The 26190-nt window shown below is 37.2% G+C and overlaps 1 protein-coding gene across 2 annotated transcripts in view; it reads right to left on the reverse strand.

Annotated features, from left to right (window-relative positions):
- The window catches only part of SYT14 (synaptotagmin 14), a 110441-nt gene that overhangs the window by 16381 nt on the left and 67870 nt on the right, over window positions 1–26190 (reverse strand). For both annotated transcript variants that reach the window (XM_006089920.3, XM_006089919.3), the window contains exons 4-5: window positions 20826–21097; window positions 16886–17335 (exon numbers count right to left, since the gene is read on the reverse strand). In XM_006089920.3, coding sequence (XP_006089982.1) covers window positions 16886–17335; window positions 20826–21097 — 722 coding nt within the window. The remainder of the gene's footprint in view (window positions 1–16885; window positions 17336–20825; window positions 21098–26190) is intronic.

Below are 26190 nucleotides of genomic sequence, written 5' to 3' on the forward strand. Positions count from 1 at the left end.
ATGACCAAAATTTAAACATTGTAAGACTGTGCTGCCCCCTGCTGACCTAGTTTCTCCAACATATTTTGAGTCTTCTAAGAAGTCAAAATGTACACTTCAGTATTACAATTAAGAAACCCTACAGTAGGCTGGAAGACAATAATAATGTAGATGGCAAATACTGCCTATACCTCTAAATAATATATGAAATTTGTCACAACACTGAAGTCCAAAAAAAATGATGGTGGAACAAATAAACATAATAGACTCCCAACTGTGTAATACTTAACAAATTTAGATATCCCATTCCAAACAACTGCTGCAATTGCTATTATTTAAAGTGCTACTGACACCTTGTGGAAAATTAGCAAAATATATACTTTTTTTGCTTAAATTAAATCTTTGATAATTAAATTAACAGCAGCTTGATCTTTATTTTCCCACATTAGAATGGCATTTGTATTTTGGCTGGTGACAATGTACTAAAATTATACTTTTAATGCTAGAAATTTGGGCATCTTCCTTCTCTTAATCTCACATACACAACTGGTGATTTTCCTCCAGAAATCATCTCAAAATTGCCTCATCCTTACTACAAAACTCCTCCAAAGCATCTCATCAGCTAGTAGAGCAGGTGTACTTAATAAGAAATAGAAGAGCTGAGAGAAACAGCACCTATTTCTAGCCCTAAGTCTTTGAGTAACATAATACTGAGAGGCTCATTTTTCATGTCATGTCCAGTTATAAGATTACATGAACTAACACGTAAGTGCTTTGAAAATAGATCATTATAAGACAACTTTACTTCTATAATGCAATAGCATATTTGCTTTTCTCCATTCTGATGCTGCCTCTGTACCACTACCTATGCACTCTGCCACAGATGTATGGAGTGGGAAATGAGGGATGGGATGGGTGGGGAGAGAGCTGCCCAGAAGTCTCCTGTGTTCAATTAGGGCCGTGGTTCTCAACCTTGGCTGCACATTAGAATCACCTGGGAATCTTTTTAAAATCCTGGTTTCTGGGCCTCATCCTCCGGAAATTCTGTTTCTTTGTTACTAATGTTGTGGCCCCACCCCGTAACAAAGAAACAGAATTTCCGGAGGATGAGGCCCAGAAATCAGGATTTTAAAAGGATGCCCAGGTGATTCTAATGTGCAGCCAAGGTTGAGAACCACTGAATGAGGGCATCCTCCTCATTGTTCACTTAATTTGTTACTTAGCAAAATATATACTTTTTTGAACCTTTAGCCTTGTAGCTTTCTCCCGATAATATTCTTAGGTCTTACTTCATTGGATGACCACTTGAATCAGCTTACCACACCTTGTGTGACCAATCTTTATGCTAAAAAAAAGACATGAAGCACTGGTAAACTAGACTTCTATAAAACTGGCTTTGATGGTGACATGCCTCTACTAAAAAAATATTTAAGAACAGAATGGTGAAAGAATAGAACAAAACTCCAAAAAAAAACCACAACTAAATAATATGGAGACAGAATCTAATCTACTAGATGCAGAGTTCAAAAAACTGGTTATAAAGATGCTCAATGAACTTAGGGAACAGGTAGATGAACTTAGAAAATCAATAAAGATATAGGAAACATAAAATCAGAATTAGAAAACATAAAAAAGAACCAGTCAGAAATGAAGAATACATTATAAGGAATCAACAGTGGAGTAGATGAAGCAGAGGATCAAATCATAGATTTGAAAGATATGGAAGCAGAAACACCCAATCAGAGTAGCAAAAAGAAAAAAGAACCCTAGTAAATTAGGATAGTATAAGGAGTCTCTGGGACAACTTTAAGTGTGCCACATTTATGTCATGGGGGTGCCAGAAGGAGGAGAGAGAGAAAGGAATTGAAAACCTATATGAAAAAATGACAGAAAATTCCCTAACCTGGTGAAGGAAATAGACATATAAGTCCCAGAAGCACAGAGTGTCCCAAACAAGATGAACCCCAAGAGACCCATACCAAGACACATGATAAAAATGCCAAAGGTTAAAGACAAAGAGAAAATCCTAAGCAAGAGAAAAGCAGTTAGTTACTTACAAGGGAGCTCCCATAAGACTATCAGCTGATTTCTCAACAAAAACTTTGTAGAGCAGAAGGGATTGACAAGAAATTTTCAAAGTGATAAAAAGCAAGGACCTACAACCAAGATTACCAGCAAACAGTCATGGTTTTTGAAATATTTAGAATTCAAGGACATGTAAATAGCTTTCCAGAAAAGAAAAAGCTAAAGAAGTGCATCACCATCAAACCAAAATAACAATAAATGTTAAATGGTCTTCTTTAACAAGGGAGGGATCTAAAGGATGGGTGAAAGGTGAAGGAATTAAGAAGTACAAATTGGTAGTTACATAATAGTCACAGGTATGTAAAGTACAGCATAGGTAATATAGTCAATAAAATTGTAATAACTATGTATGGCACTGATGGGGTACTAGATTTATTGGGTGCTAACTTAGTAAGTTATATAACGTCTAATCACTGGGTTGTATACCTGTAATATAGTAATATAGTATGCCAACTGTAATCAAAAAAATAAAGTAAAAAAGAGAGAAAGAGAGAGCCTCAAAGACCCGTGAGATACAATCAAACACCATCATGCACATAAAATGATGCTCAACATCATTAGTCATCAGAGAGATGTAAAACAAAACCACCTTACACTCACTAGGATAGCTAAAAACAAAACAAAAACACCAGACATTAGCAAGCATTGAACAGGATGTGGAGAAACTGGAACTCTCATACATTGCTGCTCGTGGGATAGTAAAATAGTGCAGCCACTTTAAAACACTGTTTGGCAGTTTCTAAAACGGTAAGCATAGAGTTACCATCAATTCTAGAACTAGGTGTACACTCAGGAGAAAAGAAAGCATTCGTCCACACAACTGTACACAAATATTCATAGCACCATTATTCATAATAGTCAAGCATGTAAACAACTCAGATGTCTATCAACAGATGAATGGATAAACAAAATGCTGAATATCCATACAAGGGAATATTAACCCTAAAAAAGCAATGAAGTGTGGATACATGCCAAAACATGGATGGACCTTGAAAACATCACTTTAAGTAAAAGAAGCCAGATCCCCAAAAACCACAAATTGAATGATTCTATTCATATAAAATGTCCAGATGAGGCAAAGCCAAAGAGACAGAAAGCAGATTAGTGGTTGCCGGGGGCTGTGATTACCAATGGGTGTAGGATTTTCTTTTTGGTGATAAAAATGTTCTGGAATTAGCAGAGGTGATGGTTGCACAACTCTGTGAATATTTCAAAAACCATGACTGTACACTTTAAAAGGGTAAAATAGTTCATGGTATGGGATGAAATTATATTTCATTATATTTCAATAAGTTATCAAAAATTATTTAAGGGCTCCCTATTTCAGAATAATATGATTTCAGAAAGTACCTCAAAGAAAATGCAACTAGCGGTTTTCACAAAGCTTTAGTAACAGTACCCTTTGAAAAAAATTAAATCTTATTCCAGCCCTGCCAGTGTGGCTCAGTGGTTGACTTGACCTATGAACCAGGAGGTCACAGTTTGATTCCCGGTCAGGGCACGGGCCCAGCTTGCAGGCTCTGTCCCCAGTGGGCGATGTGCAGGAGGCAACTGATCAATAATTCTCTCTCATCATTGATGTTTCTATCTCCCTCTCCCTTTCTCTTTGAAATCAATAAAATGTTTTTTAAAAAAACCCCACTAATTAGTATTAAATGTGATGCATCAACTCAGTAAAATATTATGGGCAGACATAGATAAGACCTAATTAAGCAATGAATCAACACCAAGTTATACTATTCCTAAGCAAGGACATAATATAAGAATTTCAAGTATATAGAGAGATATGACAGAAGCAGCCTTGTTAGTAACTCCACAGGGAAAAAAAATTAGGTGATGTGTGATGTGAATTAGCATATAGTTTCCAATGAATTAAAATTTTGTACCTAGTATGTGTTTATACTGATATTTACAATCCTGAATTACACTCTAATTTTATAAAGAAATTTGAAGCAAACATTTGCAGAACCCCAGAAGCATTTCTGTAGAACATGGTTCAAACCCACCTATTTGACCTAATGAGCTTAGAGATGAGAGAAGTCAGGCCTGGAGAGGCTATTTTTCTCAAAGTTCACAGGAAACAGACTGGGACTCGGACTCTGCGCAGGATTCTCAGTCCCATAGTCGTTTCTTACTGACAAGTCTAAGCCTCTTCTGGTTTCCAAGGATCTCTATGACTGGCTTTATTCAAATAGTCAATCTCATACTTTTTTCCTCCATAAGTTGGAGGAGCAGTGAGATCCAAAAATTTCTACTGAGGAAGAATGGGGGAAGCGATCGTTGGAAGAGCGCTGGTGGGGAAGTTTCAACAGCTCATGGAGAAATGAACACAGGAGCTGGAGGCTGGGTCTTGGGCATTTCCCTCCCAAACGAAGGGGCCACCCCCTCTTCCTCTTGAGAGTTCCTATTCTCACTTGAGAGGGCTTTCAGAGGGCGCTGACAAAACTATGGGTAGGATCAAGTCCCCTCATACCTGCCTATAATACTGACACAAATCTCTTTTTATAAAAGTTTGAAGCATATGCTTCCATAATCCCTGAAACATTTCTGCCATCTGACTGTACCATCCTCGTTCCCCCAGCAAGGTTTCAACTGCTAGTCACCTATAAAGTCCACTCATTTGCTGAAGGTTTCCAGTGGCTCACTGCCTTCCTCTTTACCCCACCTGTTTGGCCTCTACGAAAAAGTGGTGTAAGCCATAAAGGATATTTAGTATGGTCTATACCAGGGGTGGGCAAACTTTTTGACTCGAGGGCCACAATGGGTTCTTAAACTGGACCGGAGGGTCGGAACAAAAGCATGGATGGAGTGTTTGTGTGAACTAATATAAATTCAAAGTAAACATCATTACATAAAAGGGTACGGTCTTTTTTTTTTTTTTTTTTTTTTAGTTTTATTCATTTCAAACGGGCCGGATCCGGCCCGCGGGCCGTAGTTTGCCCATGGCTGGTCTATTCTGTATTCATGTAAAATTAAGACTTCAAAAATTTACATTTTGTTTTATATTTTATTTTTGTAATATATTTTTATTGACTTCAGAGAGGGGGAGAGAGAGACAGAAATATCAATGATGAGAATCATTGATTGGCTGCCTCCTATACGCCCCACCCCGGGAATCGAGCCCGTAACCCAGGTATGTGCCCTGATTGGGAATCACAACATCACCTTCAGGTTCATAGGTTGATACAACCATTGAGCCACACTGGCTGGGCTTGTTTTATATTTTAGAGTAAGTTCTACCTCTACATTAATAAGGCTATCCATATCAAAAGTGAGAACTATTTTTTTGAAAAAATTATGTTAACAAGGACAAACGGATTGTGAAGATAATAAACTGTCAATTCCCACCAAAACAAAACCAAATTAGACTATTCTTTTGGAAGAAGTAGGTAAAAGGTGAAAGTAATAGTGGTGATGGTAGTAGGAATGTAGTGATGATGATATTAGTAAAACTGGTATTTATTGAGTGCTTACTCAGTCCCAGGCGCTGTAACCACTTTACACTATTGATAATCTTAAAACACTCTCACTAAGGCATTAGGACAATGATGGTTTTAGCTTAAATTTATGAACACCTTGAGTTTCAAATTTCATTTCTTAAACTTCAAAATGGCAATGGCAATTCTCTCATGCCACAAAACACATATTTGAAGATTAGTTCTGAGTCAAATTTTTGATGTTATGAATAATTTAATGACAAATGAAACAGCAAAATATGATTTATATGTTCATTAAAGTATGAATATAGAAGGATAATTCTGAGAATCTCAATGCAACTTGTGAATTCCCTAGCTCCCTGAGTTATTCCACACAATGGTATCACTCATGTTTTGAACATATCCTCACAGAGCACTCAAAGCATTCCCAGGAAATGAAATGTTAACAGCTAGAGAAACAGCAATGCTTTTTATTTCACTTTATCACGGCGTGTACTATTTTGGAACAAATTTTTAGATGCTATTTTCATTCCCTACCTGTCATTTTACAGGTAGTCCAGGTGGGCCTATATTCTAAAGATGGCCTTGAGGATTGTTAATGGGCCACCTGGCATATTTCCCCAAATTTGTGTTCCTGATGAGGCCCAGGAAACGCTGAATTTGTCAGTTTATGAAAATTTAGTTCTAACGTCTTGGTGCTATAATAAACTTTGTTTAAATAAACTGAATCCAAAGAAAAATCTAACTTATAATATTCTAGGTTACATGTAATGAATATTTTTTGGTAAAACATTTTTTGAATATTTTTTGGTAAAACATTTTTCTTTTAGCCCTAAGGGCTAAAACTCCTTTAAACTGTTTTTTTGTTGTTGTTTTTTTTCTGTTGTCAGAATATTTCAAGTTTCTCATGAATCAAGGTGATAAATAATTTTAATATTTTATTACATGAAATATAAAGTTTTGAAAGAAGCCAAAGACAATGAAATGTTAACACTTACTAGTGCACATAACCATTTCTGCCTATTTTAAAATAATTTATAAAAATTCAATTCTCATTACAATATTTTAAATAAAACAATTTGTATTAGAGGTGATTTTTACAGTTTAGGTGGTTGTAATTTGAGCAGATGATTTTGGGGAAAGATTTTATTCTATTAAGTCTGATAGTCGAGTTTTCTGAATGTTATAGTTTCATGTTGAATATTGTGGTCAGCTGCAACAGATGTTTAACGTGGCAATTACTCATATTAGTCCTCTGACTTTCCAGGAAATAGTGGAGATAAGATAGATTCCATAGAGCAAACAATCAAGGATGTTCAGGCTTTAGTGGCTCCTGTAAGAGCTTTTTAAAGATACAGATACTCTGGTCCAATTCCTTTAAGTTTTTGACTCAACAGGTCTAACTGGGGGCCTATTCATCTTTATTTTAAAAACTCCCCGTCATACAAGTGTGATCAGGACTGAGAATCACAATTTTCAGGATTTAGCTCTTAGCCAATTAAGACACTAATTGCGCTGCAACACAGAATTCAAGATTCCTAAAGTGATGTGCAAAAAAGTATGTTTGATTCTGAGCTATTTTCAAGTTGATTAAAATAGAATTTCACCCATGGTATGTCCAATCACTAATATTTTAATGGTTTTTCTTTTTAAGAAATTTAAACAAACACCATATTAATATTAGTTGGTTATCTCCTTAGCATCCAGTCATCACTTCCTCCCAGTAGTGAAGGTACTTCTTTCTGTCTCTTATCTACTGTCCTTTAGGGGAGGGGAGTGACCGTGTTCTAGGGCTGAAGCTCATCAGTGCAGCCCATCCATGTAGCCAGTGATTGGTTCTGGGATGGGCAGATAATCTAGTGCGAAACAAAACGTTTCAAGAGGGCCACTATGTGAAACCTGATTATGAAGTTGATACACAAAAGTTAGGGTGAGGGAGCGGAGAAGAAAGAGAGAGAAACCAGGACCTTAGAGATATGACGAGTCAGTGGATCAAGCCACGCCTGAAGACAGGCCTCCTCTCTGGACCTTCTCTATTGCTCAAGCCTTTTAGGGTTGGTTTGCATTCACTTGAAACTAATAGAATCTTAACTGATGCAAATATTTACTCAGTGTCATCTTTGGCTCTTCATGGATGTGTAATTTTCTTAAAAGGAAACTTATCTTCATATTTTTGCTATCATTTCACTGACACTTCCTTATAATTCTACTCCCCTTTAACTACTTTATGAATGCCCAAAGAACATACAATGCTAAATATCTGAAAAGGAAGCCAAGACAATAAAGGATGGAAAGATCGATGACACACAGAAAACAAAGGTATATTCTCTGAACTCACCCCAAGATATATCATTCCGCAGCTCACTCAGATCTGCAATGTTCTTTGCAATGTTTTTATACCAATGGTCTTATAAGTTTAGTGTGTTTAATGATCACCTGGGAAATTTATTTAAAAGAAAAATTTCTAGGCTGCTTCCTAGTGATTCTGATTCACTAAATCTGGTTTAAAAAATATTGCAGAAGATTCTGATGCAATTGGTGGGAGAAGTCACTGAGAAATTCTGCTTTTAAGTCTCACCTCTTTTTTCTTTATTGATTAAGGTATTACATATGTGTCCTTATCCTCCCACTGCCCGCCCCCCCCCTCCACTCATGCCCTCACCTCCCTGGTGTCTGTGTCCATCGGTTAGGCTTATATGCATGCATACAAGTCCTTTGGTTGATCTCTCCCCCTAACCCTCCCCCGCTACCTTCCCTCTGAGAAATTCTACTTTTAAACTGCAGGAGAGAAGAGGGTTAGGTAGTAGGTCTGTTTAGCTTTTAACTTTACATTTTAAATATTCACTTTTTTGAGTGGTATTTCTAACATGTATGTAAAAGTAGAATACAAATAAACTCATAGGTAACAAAAAGTTATTAACTAGTTCTTATAAATGTAGTTAAAGTCCAAAATAGCTAACAGCACAGGCTGTGGAGGCAGGTGGATTTATATCCCTATTCTGCAACTAAGTGTGTGACCCTGGGCAATTCAGTTAACCTTTCTATGCTTGCTTTCTCAGCTATAAATTAAGGCTAAAAGTAACTATTATTAGAGGTAACTGTGAGGATTAAATGAGTTTATACAACAAATGCTAAAAATTGCACCCAGCACAAGGAAACACTATCACATTTGAAGAAAGTAACTTACTCTTGTTTTTCTTTTTCCTTTTACTAATGAAATTATTCTCAGGAATTATGTTAAAAATTATTTCAGTTAGAATCAAACCCTGGTTATAATCGACAGTGTCCCTGTATAGCACGAACTGCCTTGATATAAATTAGAAAATCTTTTTTAAAAATATATTTTATTGATTTTTTTTACAGTGAGGAAGGGAGAGGGATAGAGAGTTAGAAACATTGATGAGAGAATAACATCAATCAGCTGCCTCCTGCACACCCCCTACTGGGGATGTGCCCGCAACCAAGGTACATGCCCTTGAACGGAATCGAACAAGGGACCCTTCAGTCCACAGGTTGACGCTCTATCCACTGAGCCAAACCGGTTAGGGCTAAATTAAAAAATCTTATTGCAGGGTTAACACTAAGCCTTTACTGTAAACTTTGTCAGTCAGGGTTCAGGGACAGAACCAGAAATCACTGTAGGTAGAAGAAAGAGATCTGATTCACAAATTAGGTGCTTGCAAAAGTGTTGGGAGAGCTGGAGGAAGAGGGTCTGGCTGGGCCTGCAGGAATGACTCCAGAACATTGAAAAACTGACCCATGAAAGGAGCTACTACATTCACCAAGAAGGTGGGGAGAGATGAGTGAAAAACCTAATTATTTTAGTTTGATCAAGGGATCAGGAAGTCATCACTGCCATTGCAATCACCTCTCTGCATCCATGAGGCTGCAAACTAGCTATCAGAACGTTGCTGGAGGGAGAAAAACAGCTTTCCTTCAACTTGCCTGCCCTGAAGCAGAAGGAAGGCGGCTTCTGCTTCCCTTTCCCTTTGCAAATCACGCAGGAGCGAATTTAATTGGTGGAACCTAATTAGCATTCGGAACTCTAGGGAGTCTGGGAAATGCACTCCTCAGAGGTAGAGGAAAGAAACTGGAATGGTTTGGGAATACTGATAGATTGCCAAGCCATCGAATATTACATAGTGACTTTGAGATAGGCACTAAAAGGTATTTTTCTCATCTGTAAAATGGGGGGAACCAATTATACCCATAATAGTGTTGTGATGAGGATTTAAGGAGGTAATAAATAGAAAACACTTACTATAGTGGAAATAACCTTACCCTTGCAATGTTGAGGCCTTTAGCTTCATGGTCTTCCAGCATCGAGCTTTCTGGTGGGGAATTCTGATGCCATTCTAACCTTCATTCGTTTTTATGTTACTTGGGACCTTTTAGGATTTTTCTCTTTACCATGGGATTCTGAAACTTCACAATGATGTATGTAAGCCTGGATTTTTTGTTCAGGTCCTTTATTTGGAGACTCAAACCTTTAGCTTGGGCAAATTTTCTTTCTTTTTTCAATTACATTTAATATTATTCTGTTAGTTTCAGATGTACAGCAGAGTGGTTAGGAAATCATGTACTTTACAGACTGGTTGTCCTGCTGCTGCCAGTACCCACTTGGCCCCATCTATATTTACGACGATATTGGCTATAGTCCCTACGCTGTAATCTGCATCTCTCTATTCTCTAACTACCAATGTGTACTGCTAATCCCTTCACCCTTTTCACTCAGCCCCACTTGTCCCTATTCCCTCTGACAACTATCTGTCTGTTCTCTGTATCTATGAGTCTGTTTCTATTTTATTTTGTTCATCAGCTTGTTGCATTTAAAAAAATATTTTTATTGATTTCAGAGAGGAAGGAAGAGGGAGAGATAGAAACATCAATGATGAGAGAGAATCATTGATCGGCTGTCTCCTGCAAGCCCCCTACTGGGGATCAAGCCCGCAATCTGGGCATGTGCCCTTGACCGGATTTGAACCCAGGACCCTTCAGTCCACAGGCTGACACTCTATACACTGAGCCAAACTAGCTAGGACCAAATTGTTACATTTTAATACAACTTCCTCCCCTCTGTTTTCTTTATGAATCACCTCTGAGGCATATGTTATAAATCCTCCTAGGTTGTCTAAGTCTCTAACCTTTATTTATTTATTGCATTTTCATCTATTTTTTCTACTCTTTATTTTCTATTTCTGGAGATTTTTTTCATTTCTATCTTATAACTAAGGGGTCAGCAAACTTTTTCTGTAAATATTTTTGGATTCATGAGCCATATGATCTCATCATACCTCACTCTTCTTTGTAGTACAAAAGACAATATGTCAACAAAAGGACATGTCTTTGTTGCAATAAACTTATTTAGAAAAACAGGTGGTGAGCTGGATTTGGCCATGGCCATAGTTTACCAATCCTTACACTGATCCTTCTACTACATTCTTTATTTTGGTAACTGTATTTATAATTGCCTTTTCTTCTATGATTGTTCCTTTTGCAGAATATTTTCTGCTTTTTAAAAACTATGTGATTTTATATACAGTAAAACTTTGACATGCCTAATTTGGTCAAGGGGGTGTCCGTTAAAGCTGAGAGTCCATTATATAATAGGTTTTCTGAATGCATATGTTAAAAAACTGACAAATTAGTACACCTGCTTTTACTTATGTAGATCTATTTGTGTAATTAAAATTAAGTATGTCTGAGATTTAATTTTACAGAAAAGTTTTCTATATGTATTACTGAATTTTAAATTTACACTGACTAGGTCTAGTAAATGGATGCATTCACCAGTCACCATGAGTAAACATCCTTAGAGGGCTGGGGCCTGGCTTAGCTCATGGTGGAACATCAGCCACCAAGCACAGGTTAAAACTGCTGCAGAAAGTCCTCCATGTGAGAACAGAACCAATTACCAGCACAATGTGATGTGATCACGTGCTAATCATTCCCCAAACATTGTTTTCAAGTGGTGACCCTTGGACTTAAATCTGTAGACTACAGATGTAGATTTGTAGTATTTATTTATGCCAGAGAAATTATAATAGTGTTTTTTTTCCAAAAAATGGCCTAAAGTTTGTTAAAAACAACTTATTTAATTATAAGCAAATCTTGGTTAAAAGCATTTTAAAATTAGCAGGGTATAAATTTTCACATATCAATACTGACTGGAAATTTTGCCAGTTAAATCTGAAGTCCATTAAATTGAGGGTTCACTGTACTAATATCAAACTAAATTAATTCAATCCATTAACATAAAGATAGGCTATTTTTGAGATACAGGCATTTTAGAAATTGTTGCGGGCACATCCCCAGTAGGAGATGTGCAGGAGGCAGCTGATCAATGTTTCTCTCTCATCGATGTTTCTAACTATCTCTCTCCCTTCCTCTCTGTAAAAAATCAATAAAATATATATTTAAAAAAAATAAAAAATAAAAAATAAAATTATTCTTGAGATGCACACTTATTTGACTTCAGGCCCTAAAGGATTCTTAATAGGGCTGTTTTAAAGATACTGGTACCCATCAGGGAATAATAATATATGGAACTTAGAATTTAAAAATGATCAAGTTTATCTGCACATGTTGATGAATCAATTTAACAAGTGTTCACTGAATACCTATATCTAGGTACTATGAAAAATACCATATAAGTAAAACACACATTCTCATCTCAGAGAGTTTAAAATCTGAAGACATAGATAAAACAAAAACATAATTAGCTACAAAAACCCCGCCATTAGAAACTTAGAAATAATATGTACCACATGCACTCATTTACCCATCCTTCCAACATTTATAAAGCAATAATCAGTACTAATATTTGGTATAAAAAGATTAAGGTCAACTAAATTACATTAGAAATAACTGAACAAATTTCTATAAAGGTGGGCTATTTAAATAAAAGCTAAGATTTTTTAAAATTTAAATTATTGTTTAAAACATTACATGTCTCCTTTCCCCCCCCACTGACCTCTCCCCAGCTGCTCCCGCCCTCCCCCACTATTGTCTGTGTCCATTGGTTATGCTCTTATGCATGCATACAAGTCCTTTGGTTGATCTCTTAGTCCCCCTTCCCCCGCCTTCCCTCTTAGGTTGGACAGTCTGTTCTATGTCTCTAGATATATTTTTGTTCATCAGTTTATGATGTTCATTATATTCCACAAATGAGTGAGATCATGTGATATTTATATTTCTCTGGTTATTTCGCTTAGCATAAAGCTCTCCATATTCATCCATGCTGTTGCAAATGGTAAGAGTCCCTTCTTTTTTATAGCAGCGTAGTATTCCATCGTGTAGATGTACCACAGTTTTCTAATCCACTCATCTGCTGATGGGCACTTAGGCTGTTTACAAATCTTAGCTATTGTAAATTGTGCTGCTATGAACATAGGGGTGCATATATCCTTCCTGATTGGTGTTTCTGATTTCTTGGGATATATTCCTAGAAGTGGGATTACTGAGTGAAATGGGAGCTCCATTTTTAATTTTCTGAGGAAGCTCCTTACTGTTCTCCACAGTGGCTGCACCGGTCTGCATTCCCACGAGCAGTGCACGAGGGTTCTTTTTTCTCCACAGCCTCGCCAGCACTTGTCGTTTGTTGATTATAGCAATTCTGACAGGTGTGAGATGATACCTCATTGTCATTTTGATTTCCATCTCTTGGATGATTAGTGACTTTGAGCATGTTTTCATATGTCTCTTTGGCCTTCTGTATGTCCTCTTTCAAAAAGTGTCTACTTAGGTCCTTTGCCCATTTTTTGATTGGACTATTTATCTTTTGTTAAGATGTATGAGTTCCCTGTAAATTTTGGAGAATAGGCCCCTATTGGAGATAACATTGGCAAGTATGTTCTCCCATGCAGTGGGCCATCTTGTTTTGTTGTTGATGGTTTCTTTTGCTGTGCAGAAGCTTTTTATTTTGATGTAGTCCCATTTGTTTATTTTCTCTTTAGTTTCCATTGCCCTAGGAACTGTATCAGTAAAGATATTGCTACGACATATGTCTGATATTTTGCTGCCTATGGATTCTTCTAAGATTTTTATGGTTTCCCCCTTATGTTTAAGTCCTTTATCCATTTTGAGTTTATTTTTGTGTATGGTGTAAGTTGGTGTTCTAGTTTCTTTTTTTTTGTATGTATCTGTCCAATTTTCCCAATACCATTTGTTGAAGAGACTGTCTTGGTTCCATTGAATGTTTTGCCTCCTTTGTCAAATATTAATTGAACAAATGGCTTGGGTCTATTTCTGGGTTCTCTGTTCTGTTGCATTGGTCTATATGTCTGTTCTTGTGCCAGTACCAGGCAGTTTTGAGAACAGTGGCTTTGTAATATAGCTTGATATTTGGTATTGTGATCCCTCCAATTTTGTTCTTTCTCAGGATTGCTGTGGCTATTCGGGATCTTTTTTATTCCATATGAATTTTTGGAGAGTTTGTTCTAGGTCTGTGAAATATGCCCTTAGTATTTTAATGGGGATTGCATTGAATCTATAGATTGCTTTGGGTAGTATGGACATTTTAATGATGTTGAGTCTACCAATCCACGAACAGGGTATATATTCTTCCATTTGTTTATGTCTTCCTTGATCTCTTTTTTTCTATGTCCTGTAGTTTTCCCAGTACAGATCTTTTACTTCCTTAGTTAAGTTTGTTCCTAGGTATCAATTTTTTTGGTGCAATGGTAAATGGGATTGGTTTTTTCATTGCTCTTTTTGTGAATTTTTTATTGGTGTATAAAAAAGCCATAGATTTCTGGGTGTTAATTTTGTATCCTACTACATTTATTAAAATCTAGTAGTTTTCTTTAAACTGACAAATGATTATCAAATAATACAAAAATAACAAAGATAGAAGTAAAAAAAATCACCTTAAACTTTACTATTCATAAATTATTAGGTAAACATTTTGCAGACATCATTCTATGAGTATGTCCAAAACAGAAATAGGAATAGAAATATTTTCATTAAAATATGGGATAAAACTATGTCTTTTTATTTTAAAAATCTATTTTACTTTCTATAGAAGAAAATGAAACTGAATAAACTATTTTTGCTCACAGAGAAACATTATTTATTTAGAAAATAATTTCCAAGTGACTGCATCTATGTTGAGGGAGCAACCATGAAGAAAAAGAATACCTGCAGATTTTATTTAGATATGTTTATCGTTATATAAAGGTATTTGCTGGAGACTTCATGAATTGGTAAAGAACATCCCACCAAAATGAAAGACTTACAGAATGTTATCTGAGTATTCACCTCACCCAAAGAAGTGATTTGCACATCTGATACTCAATTTCAATTCCTAGTTGTCTAGAGCAGAGGTCAGCAGAAGTTTTCTGTAAAGAGCAAAACCCTGTGGGCTGTGTTAATTTTCTACTGATGTCTAATAAGTTACTTCAAACTGTAGGTTTAAAAATGTCCACTTATTATCTCACTGTTTCTGTAGGTCGGAGTCTGGGTGGGTTCAACTGGGTTCTCTGTAAAGGGTCTCACAAGGCTTTGATCAAGGTGTTGGCTCAGCTGGGGTCTTATCTGGAGGCTCCGGGGGAAGAATATTCTTCCAAGTTCATTCAGGTCCTTGCAGTTGTAGAACTGAGGTCCCTACATTCTTGCTGGTGGTTGGCTAGAGGCTGCTCCACGGTCCTTCTACCATGACCCACTCCGTCTCAGCAACGAAGAACTTCGTGTTGAATCTCACTAATGCTTTAAATCTATTTTTTCTGCTACAAATCATAGAAAACTCTTTGCTTTTCAAGGGTTCAATTAATTGAGTTAGGCACACCCAGATAATACATTATCTCAATGTCAACTAATTAGTAACTTTAATTACATTTTCAAAATCCCTTTGCCATATTAAATAACATAATCATAGGAGTAATACCAGGGAATGAAGGTCATGAGGACCATCTTAGAATTATGCCTACCACAGTCTGCCTTCTGGCCTCCATGATTCAAATACATCCCACTTGTAAAATGTATTCCCCCAGTACAAGGTTCCCAAAAGTCTCATCCTATTACATTATCAGTTCAAAGTAATAAGTCCCTATTCTTGAATCAAAATCTCATCATCTCAAAGTCCAAAATCTTATCCAAATTACAGCTCCTGATGTAATCCATTAGCACAACTTCTTCCTATTTATGAACCTATGTAACTAAAGAAGTTAGTTATTTGCCACAAACACTTCCAACATTTAAAAACCAAAAGGTGACAACATAGTATATCCCTATCGGTTCGTAGGATAACACTTAAGTCTTTAGTAGGGAAATTGATAATTTGTTATAATTTTAAATTTCAGAATTGATAATTCAGAAAATGCCTTTAAAAAAATTAAATCAGGAATTTAGAAGAGAGAAAAAAGTGAAGGCCAATTAAATATTCTGCCACTCTTAATGAAAACATTTAAAAATCACATTATTTGGTCTGAGTGGCCAGTAGGTAAAATGGTATGGGGTTCTACTGTGAATGATATTCCGATATGATCAAAAGCTGCATGGTACAAATTCAATGAGACTCTAATCTTGGACTTATGCTTACACTTTTCAAAGCTTAACAACAACCCTAAAATATTATATTTTAAAATAATGTATCAATCTCTTCTGAAATCTGTGTATTTATATTATAAAAAGTTCAGTATAACAGATGAGCAAATATCATAATTTAATTTATAGCACATCACAGATTTTCTCATAATCTAAGTAACAGTGTGGCATAATGCATCTCCCTGGTTTAAGTAAACAGTGCAACTCTCTGGTGATCTGCAGTGGCTTGTAGGAATTTAGTTTAAAAATATGAAGAGAGAGAGAGAGACTTGTGTGTGATCAGAACCTGGAGGAAAACAGAGAAAAGGGAGAACAGATGATGGTACTAAATTTAAGTATTCTTCCAGAAACACTACAAAAATCTTTGTATAAAAAGGTGGAAAATATAATGAGGTCATGCTTTTGAAGTTTTAAAAATTATTTCATAGCAGTTCTGGAATTATAATCAGTCCTGACCTACGCAGCAGTACATATTCTATACGAGCAAATAATATCAAACATATGGAGCTAGATCGTTCTTAATGCATCACATAGTTTTAACCTGGAAAGAAAACAATGTATTCTATAAGGAGTTCAGATGATGTCATAATCAACCATCTAATGTTTAACAAAGGAGCAAATGTTTAAGACAACTGGGCTAGACCCTGAGAAGGATAAAATACATAAGATAAATCATATATAATCTTCAAGGGCAACTTTATAGATGAGAAAAAAATTATACCTACCTATTCAGGGCTTAGAAATTTTGTAAAAATATGGTTATTGGGCTTATCGGATTAAAATTGTGCATTTCATAGACCTTGAACTTAAACTGTATTTGGGCTATTTGATCAGATACTCACAGAATGATTGTAAGAAGGTTCCAATATCACAGGTAATGACATTTTCCCTTGAAGATTCAATTTTGTTAAATAAAAAATCTTTTCCCCCACCATCTTTTCTTTTTTCATGCGATGTACACCATACAGTCTAAATCGAACTGCATAATTTCCAATCATCTCAGATTCAACATGGTTAAATTTGAATGTTTCTGTGAAGACAGGGCATGGTCCTCTCTGGATGCTGGTTTTTGCTCTCTGTTTCTTTATAGGTAGAAGAACAAGGTGTACTTGCCATGAGTTGCCACCTGTCCTGTTATATGTTGGGATATCTGTGACAGCTGTCACGGTTACCAGGAGCTTCTGTTCTTGTGAGTCATAGTCAAAAGTCACATCCAGTGTGCCATACTTAGCTTCTGGCTCAGGGTCAAAGGGTTTGGGAAGCTGTGAAGATGATCCTTGAGCTGACATGTCCTACGAAAAGCAAATTTAAATGTTTTCAGTTTTAATTCTGTTATTTCATCTGGCATGTAATTAAACACCTGGTCTGTCTTAGGAAGAGGGTGTGAGAACTGTTTGGTTGGCTACCACCAAGAATGTGATAACAATCAACAGTTTAGTATAATCAGAAGCTACTCTACAGGGCCACGGTATCCGTGGTAAGCTAACCTCAAAAACTTATCAAAAAAGAATTTTGTATTCACCATTACAATTCTGAGAAAGTTGAGATATGTTTTTATAATAAGAACTGAAAATATATACTTCGATGTGTATCTCTGATCCTGTTGTAGGTACCTATTCAATTTTACTTCCAATATTATAAACAATGCAACTGACAGGTCAACATTAGGCTGGAGAGAGAGAGAACATAAAGTATAATGCTACTGAAAAAAACTGGTCCCATTTTCAGAGTTTGTTCTAAAATGTTCCCATCTATGATAGAATATAAACACATTTAGGCTTGAAAATCACTGGAAATGTGAAATTATAAACACAAAGAGGCCTCAAAATATTTGCAACCAAATACTTATTTTCTGTAACACACTAATTTTAATAAGAATTTAAAACTTATTTCTAATACTAATTACTGTTGAAAATGGCAGAATAATACGTATTTCAAAAGTTCAAGAAAGACAAAATCTGTTCATTTTAATTATGCGATTAAAAGAAATTGTGCCCATTTTACCTGGAATGTGAACAGAGTTTCAGCTAGTTATTGACAGTGTCAAACCCAGGTCTCTGACCTTTCAACTCTACCACCTGCTCCTTCAAGTATTTTAATAAATATTAAATGTTTTTCATTTTTAAGTGTGGACCAATTTTCTAAATTTTTCTGAACTTTTTACTTAGTAGCCCCTACTATTGACTTCTCTAAGGAACTACGTGAGTTTTAGCCAGTGACACGCTGTCTCGCAAGAGACTGTAATTCTAAATTTTCCTCATGGCTGATATGTCCATGAGGCTCAGCTTTGGCCAATGGGCAGCAAACAGAGGTTATGTATGAAACATCCAGATCAGGTTTATAGAAGAAATGCTTTGCACTTCACTTCCTTTCTCTCCCACTCTTCCCACAGAAGAGCAGACACTGAGACAGGATGTGTGGGTCAGTACGGACCCCGGGGACTAGGACAGCACCCTACAGATGACAGTGACAACAAAGAAGGAACTGGGCCCCTGAGCAAAGCCACCTACTCACCCTGGACGTTCGTAAGTGAAAGACGATCTTCTGTGAGTTTTATCCTTTGACTCTTTGTTCTAACAGCTTAATACAGATCCTAACTATTACACCTACTATGTGCCAAGCCCTCGTTTAGGTGGGAGGGATGTAGTAGAGGACTAAAAACATACAAGTTTTTGACCTTATAAATGATAAATATTACACATCTACCTACTATGACCCCCTTGGTAACATGTATGGAAAAGATGACAAATTAAGAACAATACTTGGGGGAGGGGACAAAGTCTCCTAGAAGAATTGTTTTTTATACAATATAATTCAATCAGAATAAACATATTCTTACTCTGTAAAAAAAAATACAGTTTAGAGCAAAATGTTTTAATGCATGCCATTTCACAATGGTAAATATACATGATTAATTGCAAGGCTTTGAAATTTCAATTAATTGTTTTTTTAAAATAGTGTCATGACAGCTATTTCCAGGGCAATAAAAATTTTTTTATAAGGTTCCAGATAGCTATTTCTGAATTTTGTTTCTCTTGGTGCATTCTCACAATTCTCATGACCTTCACAGATTAAGCTCTTATGTGTATTCTGCAAATAGGCAATTAGAAGATAACCCTCCCTCTCACGGTATCTTAATATAGTGTCCACCAGCAGAGTCTGAGCTCCTTTCCCAGCTCAGCAGTGTGAGTGGAGAGGCTCTAAGCCACATCCTGAATTAAACCAAGAGGAGAGTCAAGATTTTGTATTTCTTACTATTTATTAAAGGGATGGGAAGTAAAATAAACTTAAAAAACACGAGAGTGGACTTTATACTACCAGAGACTACTGGCATCTCAATATTTACGTAAAGTGCATTTGCTCTATTTGAATATAGTCAATTCTACTAGAAGAGACTGGTTAGTAGCTTCTGAAATATGGGCAAAACTCACCAGCTGTATTAACTATAGATAATAAACAATGAAGCAGCTTTGGAGGAGATACAGGCAGAATTCTGAAGATGTAGTAAATATAGTCACTAAGTAACTTGTAAGATAGACAGAAAAATAGAAAATATGATAGAACAAGTGAATATTACTTATTAAAAGGAAAGCCAAAGGGATGGGAAGCCCAAGCCAGGACCATGTCACTTCTGGGCTGACAGCTGTCACCCATGTGTTCTAGTAAAGAAATCAGGTCAAACCTATGCCAATTTGGTAGGCTAACTGGCAAGGTTCACTGGTGACCAGGAGTACTTGCCCCTGCACTGCGTCCATAAAACAAGTTATGTGTGTCTGGCCCTTGGCACCCCTGCTCCTAGTTCAACTCTTGTCCTTGCTACCACACCATAACCGGGGGAAACTGATGGGGCAGAAAGAGTGAGATGGGACAAATGGGCATCACATACACCAGGATTCACATAGCGTGGCCCTGCCACTGCGCCTGCGGGCATCCTGTCCTAAGTGGGGAACCTACCCCACCTGGATCCTCTCACTTCTTGTTTTCTATCTGAACATGTGGCAGTAGAGGCAAATTCAGCTAGTAAGAACAATGACACACTACAGTTCTACAGAATGTTGTCTAGGACAGAAGTTGTAAAAACTTGCAAATCTAAAAGAAAGAAATTTAAAAGTAAATACTACCTTATGAAACCCTCTAGATGACCTTTATAATTTTTACCTTTACAGAAATATTTTTAAAAATTCTTTTTAGAATATGGAAAGACGTCAAATGTGTAACGCCCCTATTTTTGGTGTAATTTTCACATTTTTTGCTCCAAAAAAGGAAATAACTTAAAACACAACCAATTGACGCCAAGAATTCAAATTTCATTAGTGAAGCTGAGCATGACTTATCTCTTCCATATTCTATGATATGAAAATGCAAAACTGTTATTTTGTGAAATATTAATGGGCAGCTTCCCAATATAAAAATATCCCAAATAAAATAAATTTTTAAAAGAGACAAACATAAATAGAAACCTCACTCATTATGAAACAAATACTTCCAGAATGTTTTTTTAAAAATCTATCTTGAGGTTGAAACTTGGGGGAAGCTAATTTTTCAATATTTTGTGTATTGCTCTCATTTTCAGCTCTCCATCTTCCTTTGGAGGGTGGGGGGCGGCTGCAGAATGGTTGAGACACTCCTGGTAAGTCTGCTGGTTAAAGATTAGATGGAGGATAGAAACTGGTACAATAAGCCACAAAGTGCTAAAACTTTCTTCTTACCAAGAGGAGAAGCACAGGATTATCAGTCTTCCAAGTAACATTCACAAAGAAAATTCTATGTGTTTTTACTTACTTCAGGGCTCAGGACTGCAGTGCTGTCACTCGGAACATCTTCTTCGTATCCTTTATTATGAAAACTTTCTATTTCGTGACCGGTGCTTCCTTCACTCGGGCACTTGTTATAGGAGCGTCTTGGGCTGTTGCTGCAGTGGGAAAATTCACATTTACTGTCCCCGATTTCTGAGGGTGTACATGAGAGGTGGGGAGACCCACTGTCATCCTGATATGGTGGGGGCTGCAGTTCGTCCAGTGGGGGTGTTCTTCTCATTCTCTGAATGCAGTTTCCTGAGAAGGAGTAAGAATCTGGTCACTGTTTCCAAGTAGCCTCAACATGCAGCACAGTCCACAATCATTGCAAATAACTTTAAAAAAAAACTGGATTGAAACATGTATGCTTCACTAAATTCAGATGCAGAAATAAGCTCACCGGATTTCCCACTCTCTCCTCCTGCACAGCGATATCAGGGGAAAATAAAATATACTCTCAAATACTAGAGAGAGCCAGTTATATAGCATAACAATGGGAGTGATAAATATTCGTGAAATAGCTTACCTAGTTCTTTCTTTCAGAACAAACCTGAAGCATCAGACTTCCTTATGATCGGTGTTCTCTCTAGTCACCGTAGGTAAAAATATTGTAGGTAAAACACATAAAAACTTCATTTGTTTTCTTCAATGACTGAGATGAACTTATTAAACTAGCATTCAGTTCAACAGCATCAGAAACTATTCTTCCACGTCTACCCTAGATCCGAATCCTGACACGAGGTGCCCTGGGAGTCAAGGCCCCATCAATCAGCAAAGGCGGAATGAAGGCTGCATTCCCTCCCATTCCATCTCCATGTCATCAACCGAGGCCACCCCCCGCCCCACGCAGCCTGGGCTCCATCTAACGTGGCTCCATCTCATCCTCAGCAGGTATCTCTGCCTCCAGCAGTTAATGTGCAACGCTTTTCCTTCACTCTAAATGGTCCTTTGAGTTTTTACCTCCACGGTATATCTCAATGGCTAAGGACATGTCTGTGAACAAGGATAGCCGTGGGAGCAGGAGGGGGGCGCGTAAGGAAACAGGGTTCAGTTTACAATTGCAGAACAGCTAAATCTGTGTAGGTAAACCCTGAATGCAACATCGGGTATTACATTTAAATACTGCTCAGTTTTTCTTCTAATGGACTATGCATCTCTGTCTCGAAAGGGACCCTGAAAAAAGGTAGTTTGTACTAGTCTTTTTTCCTCACTAGCTGTTGCACCATAATAATCCTCTGAACTTGCTTTGGTTGTGAGCAGCACATCATAACTTCTGTCTGGTAATATAATGTTACACGTTACTTCCTTTGGTTTATTTATGCTTATAGTGGGTAGCTCTCTAGCTGCCTGCCAACCAGGGTATGTCTACAGCTGAGCTCCGTCACCTGGCTCTTGTTCAGATGTAGTGTACCTGCACTCCAGGCAAGTTACCCAAAAGAGGGTCAGTGGTATTTAAAGATGCTAAGTAGGCTCCATGGGCAGACCTCACCACTGTTTCTGGATTTGAGAGAAACGATTTTAAAGCTGTGAATTGGAATATGCAAATTGTTTTAGAATATACAAATGACATACTACATATATTGGAATGTATAAATATATATAATTATAAATTACTATAAAAATCCTCAACGTTTTGAAAATAATACCTCCCTTTACTCTTTACTTTTCAAGTAAAAAAATGCCCAAATGTATGTGGAATAGGAATTTCATTAAAAAAAATAGTTATGAGGATTTCTCCTTTTTAAAACTTTTGCAATAATGCCTTTTTTTCTCAAATAGACAAACACATCATATTGTGCACACAGGATCTAGGACAGTGATGGCGAACCTGTGACACGCGTGTCAGAGGTGACATGCGCACTCATTTTTTTGGTTGACTTTTGTTTTACTATGGTTGCAAATATCAAAAAATTTCTATATGTGACACGGCACCAGAGGTAAATTAGGGTTTTTCAAAATGCTGACACGCCGAGCTCAAAAGGTTCGCCATCGCTGATCTAGAATAATAAAAGGGTAATATGCTAATTAGACCAGACATCCTTCCAAAGTTGCAGCGGGTGGGGGCCAAAGCCCTTGCACGAATTTTGTGCATCAGGCCTCTAATAATATAATAACTAAGAGTTGGCTTAAACTTAATTGATATTAGAAAACTTTAAAACAACTGTTTGACAAAATAACATAATGTACGTTATAGTTGTTATATCACATTGTAAACATCCAACCTTAAGAAATTCCTGGTAGGATGATCAAACACCAAAATGATGCTGCCCTATATTACTTTATCCCTTGTTTCATACCTAATTTCATGCACTGTTTTGTGGAAACAACATATCCATATAAGGGTTCATGCTTGGGTACATGTTAAGCATTTTAATTTGCTACCTATGGATTGTACAGCACCTACGAAACAAGACAAGGTATCCTCCAACCCTTGAGAAAAATACTGCATGCATGTCCACGGTGACCTGCGGGCCCTTAGCTGCAGCTCTAGGAGATGGTGGCCATCCAGCACCTGGAGAATTCACTTTGCAAGTGTCTCTGGAAACTTGCCCAAGTTGATTATAGACAGTGGGTAATAAATTAAGGCTCAACACATTTCACAGAACTGGAACATAAACAGGATGTTTTCTGACCACAGTAGAATTAAACTAAAATCAGAAATAGAACTTTAAAAATCTATAGAAATGTAGACAAAATAACTAGAAATTAAAACATACTGTTAAATAACCCATGGATCACAGAAGTCACAAAAGTAGAAAAAAATGAATATCCAGCAGAAGTCAAATAGAAAACATCAGCAAACCACAAAAGAATTCTTTGAGAACACTCATAAACTACTGGAAGAGACTAGTCAGGAAGGGAAAGAGATGGCATAAATTACTAATATTAATATCTAGAATAAAACAGGACATTTCAAATGCCGTGTCAAAGCTCAAATAGGATACGGAGGGGGTGCACACATAGGTAGCCCTGCACAGCACGTGGAGCCCAGGCGGGGTGAGGCAGCCCAGAAGCAGACCTCAGCAGGGGAAGAAGGTTCCCCACGGAGGAGTGTGCCTACACTGAGCGAAGGGAGCAACCCTGCGAGTGGAATCACTGCCCAATAGGACCAGAACCCTGGAGAAGAGACTGGGTATCTGTCAAAGCCCAGGAAGAGGCATCTACACAGGCATACGTACCTGGTGAAGGCATCCACGCAGACAGGTGGCCTGACGAGGGAAAACCAGAGCGAAGTGAGTGGGGGGGGGTGTCCTTGTGTGGTGGTGGCCTGGATTGTGGTGTGAGGACCCAGGTGGGGTGAGGAAGGCAGCTGTGTGAGGAGAAGGGGGAAGCCTGGAGCCTGGTGTAAGACCCCAAACAGGAAGTTAGAGCTTAGGTGGAGTGATGAGAACATCCCATGGGGCAAACCGGCCTGGGTGTCATGACACCCCCAGGGTCCCGGGGACATGCCCCAAGGACACGCACAAGTGGGAAAGCCTGCCTGGGATATCAGAACCCAAATGAGGTGAGGGGACATGCATACAGAGAGAGGGGCATTAACCAAAAATATGTACAGAAAGGTTCATGAAAGCCAGGTCTCTGGCTTCCATTATTAGAGAAGGGAGTTACAAATGTGGAAAGGGAGAAAAAACTAGAACAAACTCCATCATGTTGAATTAGAATTGAAGATATCAGTGTGAACTCAGCTTTTAAATAATAGGTAGAAGCAAATATAGTGTAAATATTCATATAATTTGTATGTATACACACACACACACACACACACACACACACTTCAGAGTACCCTGGGAGGATTTTAAGAACAAGGCTGCCCGCCTCCGTGGCGAACCTTCTTCCCCTGTCCACTGGGGGAATTTCAGAACCATATTTCAACCAGTGAGCATACCTAGAGCCCAGATCTTGGCTTCTAAATCTATTCTTCACTAAAAGGAACCAGAACTCCATGAAGAAATGGCTAATTCCAGGGCTGGGAAAGGAAAAGCATGAGGCAAACTTAGAAAAGCTTATTGTCTAGAGTAGGGACATACTCAAAGAATGATGGGGACACGTCCACAGGACACAGAAGCCAGCTGGAAGGGGTTAGCACTGACCAAATCCCACTAACAATCTGAGCTTCAAAATAAAGAATTTTAGTAACTATTTACAACACATTGAGGGAAGGAGGAATGCCATGAGTCCATCTAGATATAAATATTTGAAAGAACTTTAAGGAACAGGTTATGGACATAGTTACAAAGTACCTTCTGACAAAGTAATTATTAATTAACGAGAGCAACTTTACAGTGAGAAGCCTCGTAGATACACCTCCCTAACGGAGAGATCCAAGTGGGCATTATGAGTAATGGGACAAATCAAAATGGTGCATCACCTCATAAGAAGCAGTGAGAGGAATACAGCACCACTCTGTGGCATTCCAGCTCAGGATGCACAACCCGAATCTAACCGTGAGAAATGTCAGACAAACTTAGATATTCTAAAAAGGAAAGGCCTGCATCTTCAGGAACCAATGACTGAGGAACTGTTCTAGATGAAGGAGTCTAAGGAGGCGTGACAACTAAAGGCGAAGCATGATTTTGAACAAGACCCTTTTGCTATAATGGACATTATTTGGAGCGCTGTTGACCATGAGTGGGTTCTGAGGATTAGATATAATAATATATCAATGTTAGTAACTTAATTTTGATGGTTGTATAGTGGGTATTTAGGAGAATACTCATTTGTAGAAAATATACACTAAAGTACTTGGGGATGATAAAGCAGCTGGTCAGTGGGCCACTTATTGTCAAATAGTTCAAGGGGGTGAAAGGGACTCTAATATCTTTCCAACTTCTGTTAATTTTGTGAATGTTTTTAAAAAAAATCTCCATTAAAAAGACACCTTCATACTTTCTGAAAATAAATTTGAAAATCAGATGATTTAGACAAATTCCTAGGGAAACACAACCTATCAAAACAAACTCATGAAGCAGCAGGAAAATTATATATTATTATATCCTTTACAGAAATTGAATGCATATTTTAAAACCTTCCTAACAAAGACAATTCCAGACCCAGATGGCTTCACTGGTGAATTTACCATTTAAGGAAGTAAAAAACACAAATCTTATACAAAACATTTCAGATAATATGAAAAAGAAAATATTCCTGAAATTATTTAACCTTAACACCAGCATAACCTTGATACCAGGACCTGATAAAATATCTTATAAAAAATAAGCCAATCTATCTTGTAAACATAGATATAAAAATTCTATACAAAATATTAATAACCTAAACCCAGAGTCATATATACAGGGTACCACATCCCAACCAACTTGGTTTATCCTAAGAATATAGAATTATTCTATAAA

This window comes from Myotis lucifugus, unplaced genomic scaffold, assembly GCF_000147115.1.
Source record: "Myotis lucifugus unplaced genomic scaffold, Myoluc2.0 scaffold_65, whole genome shotgun sequence".
Taxonomy (NCBI): Eukaryota; Metazoa; Chordata; class Mammalia; order Chiroptera; family Vespertilionidae; genus Myotis; species Myotis lucifugus.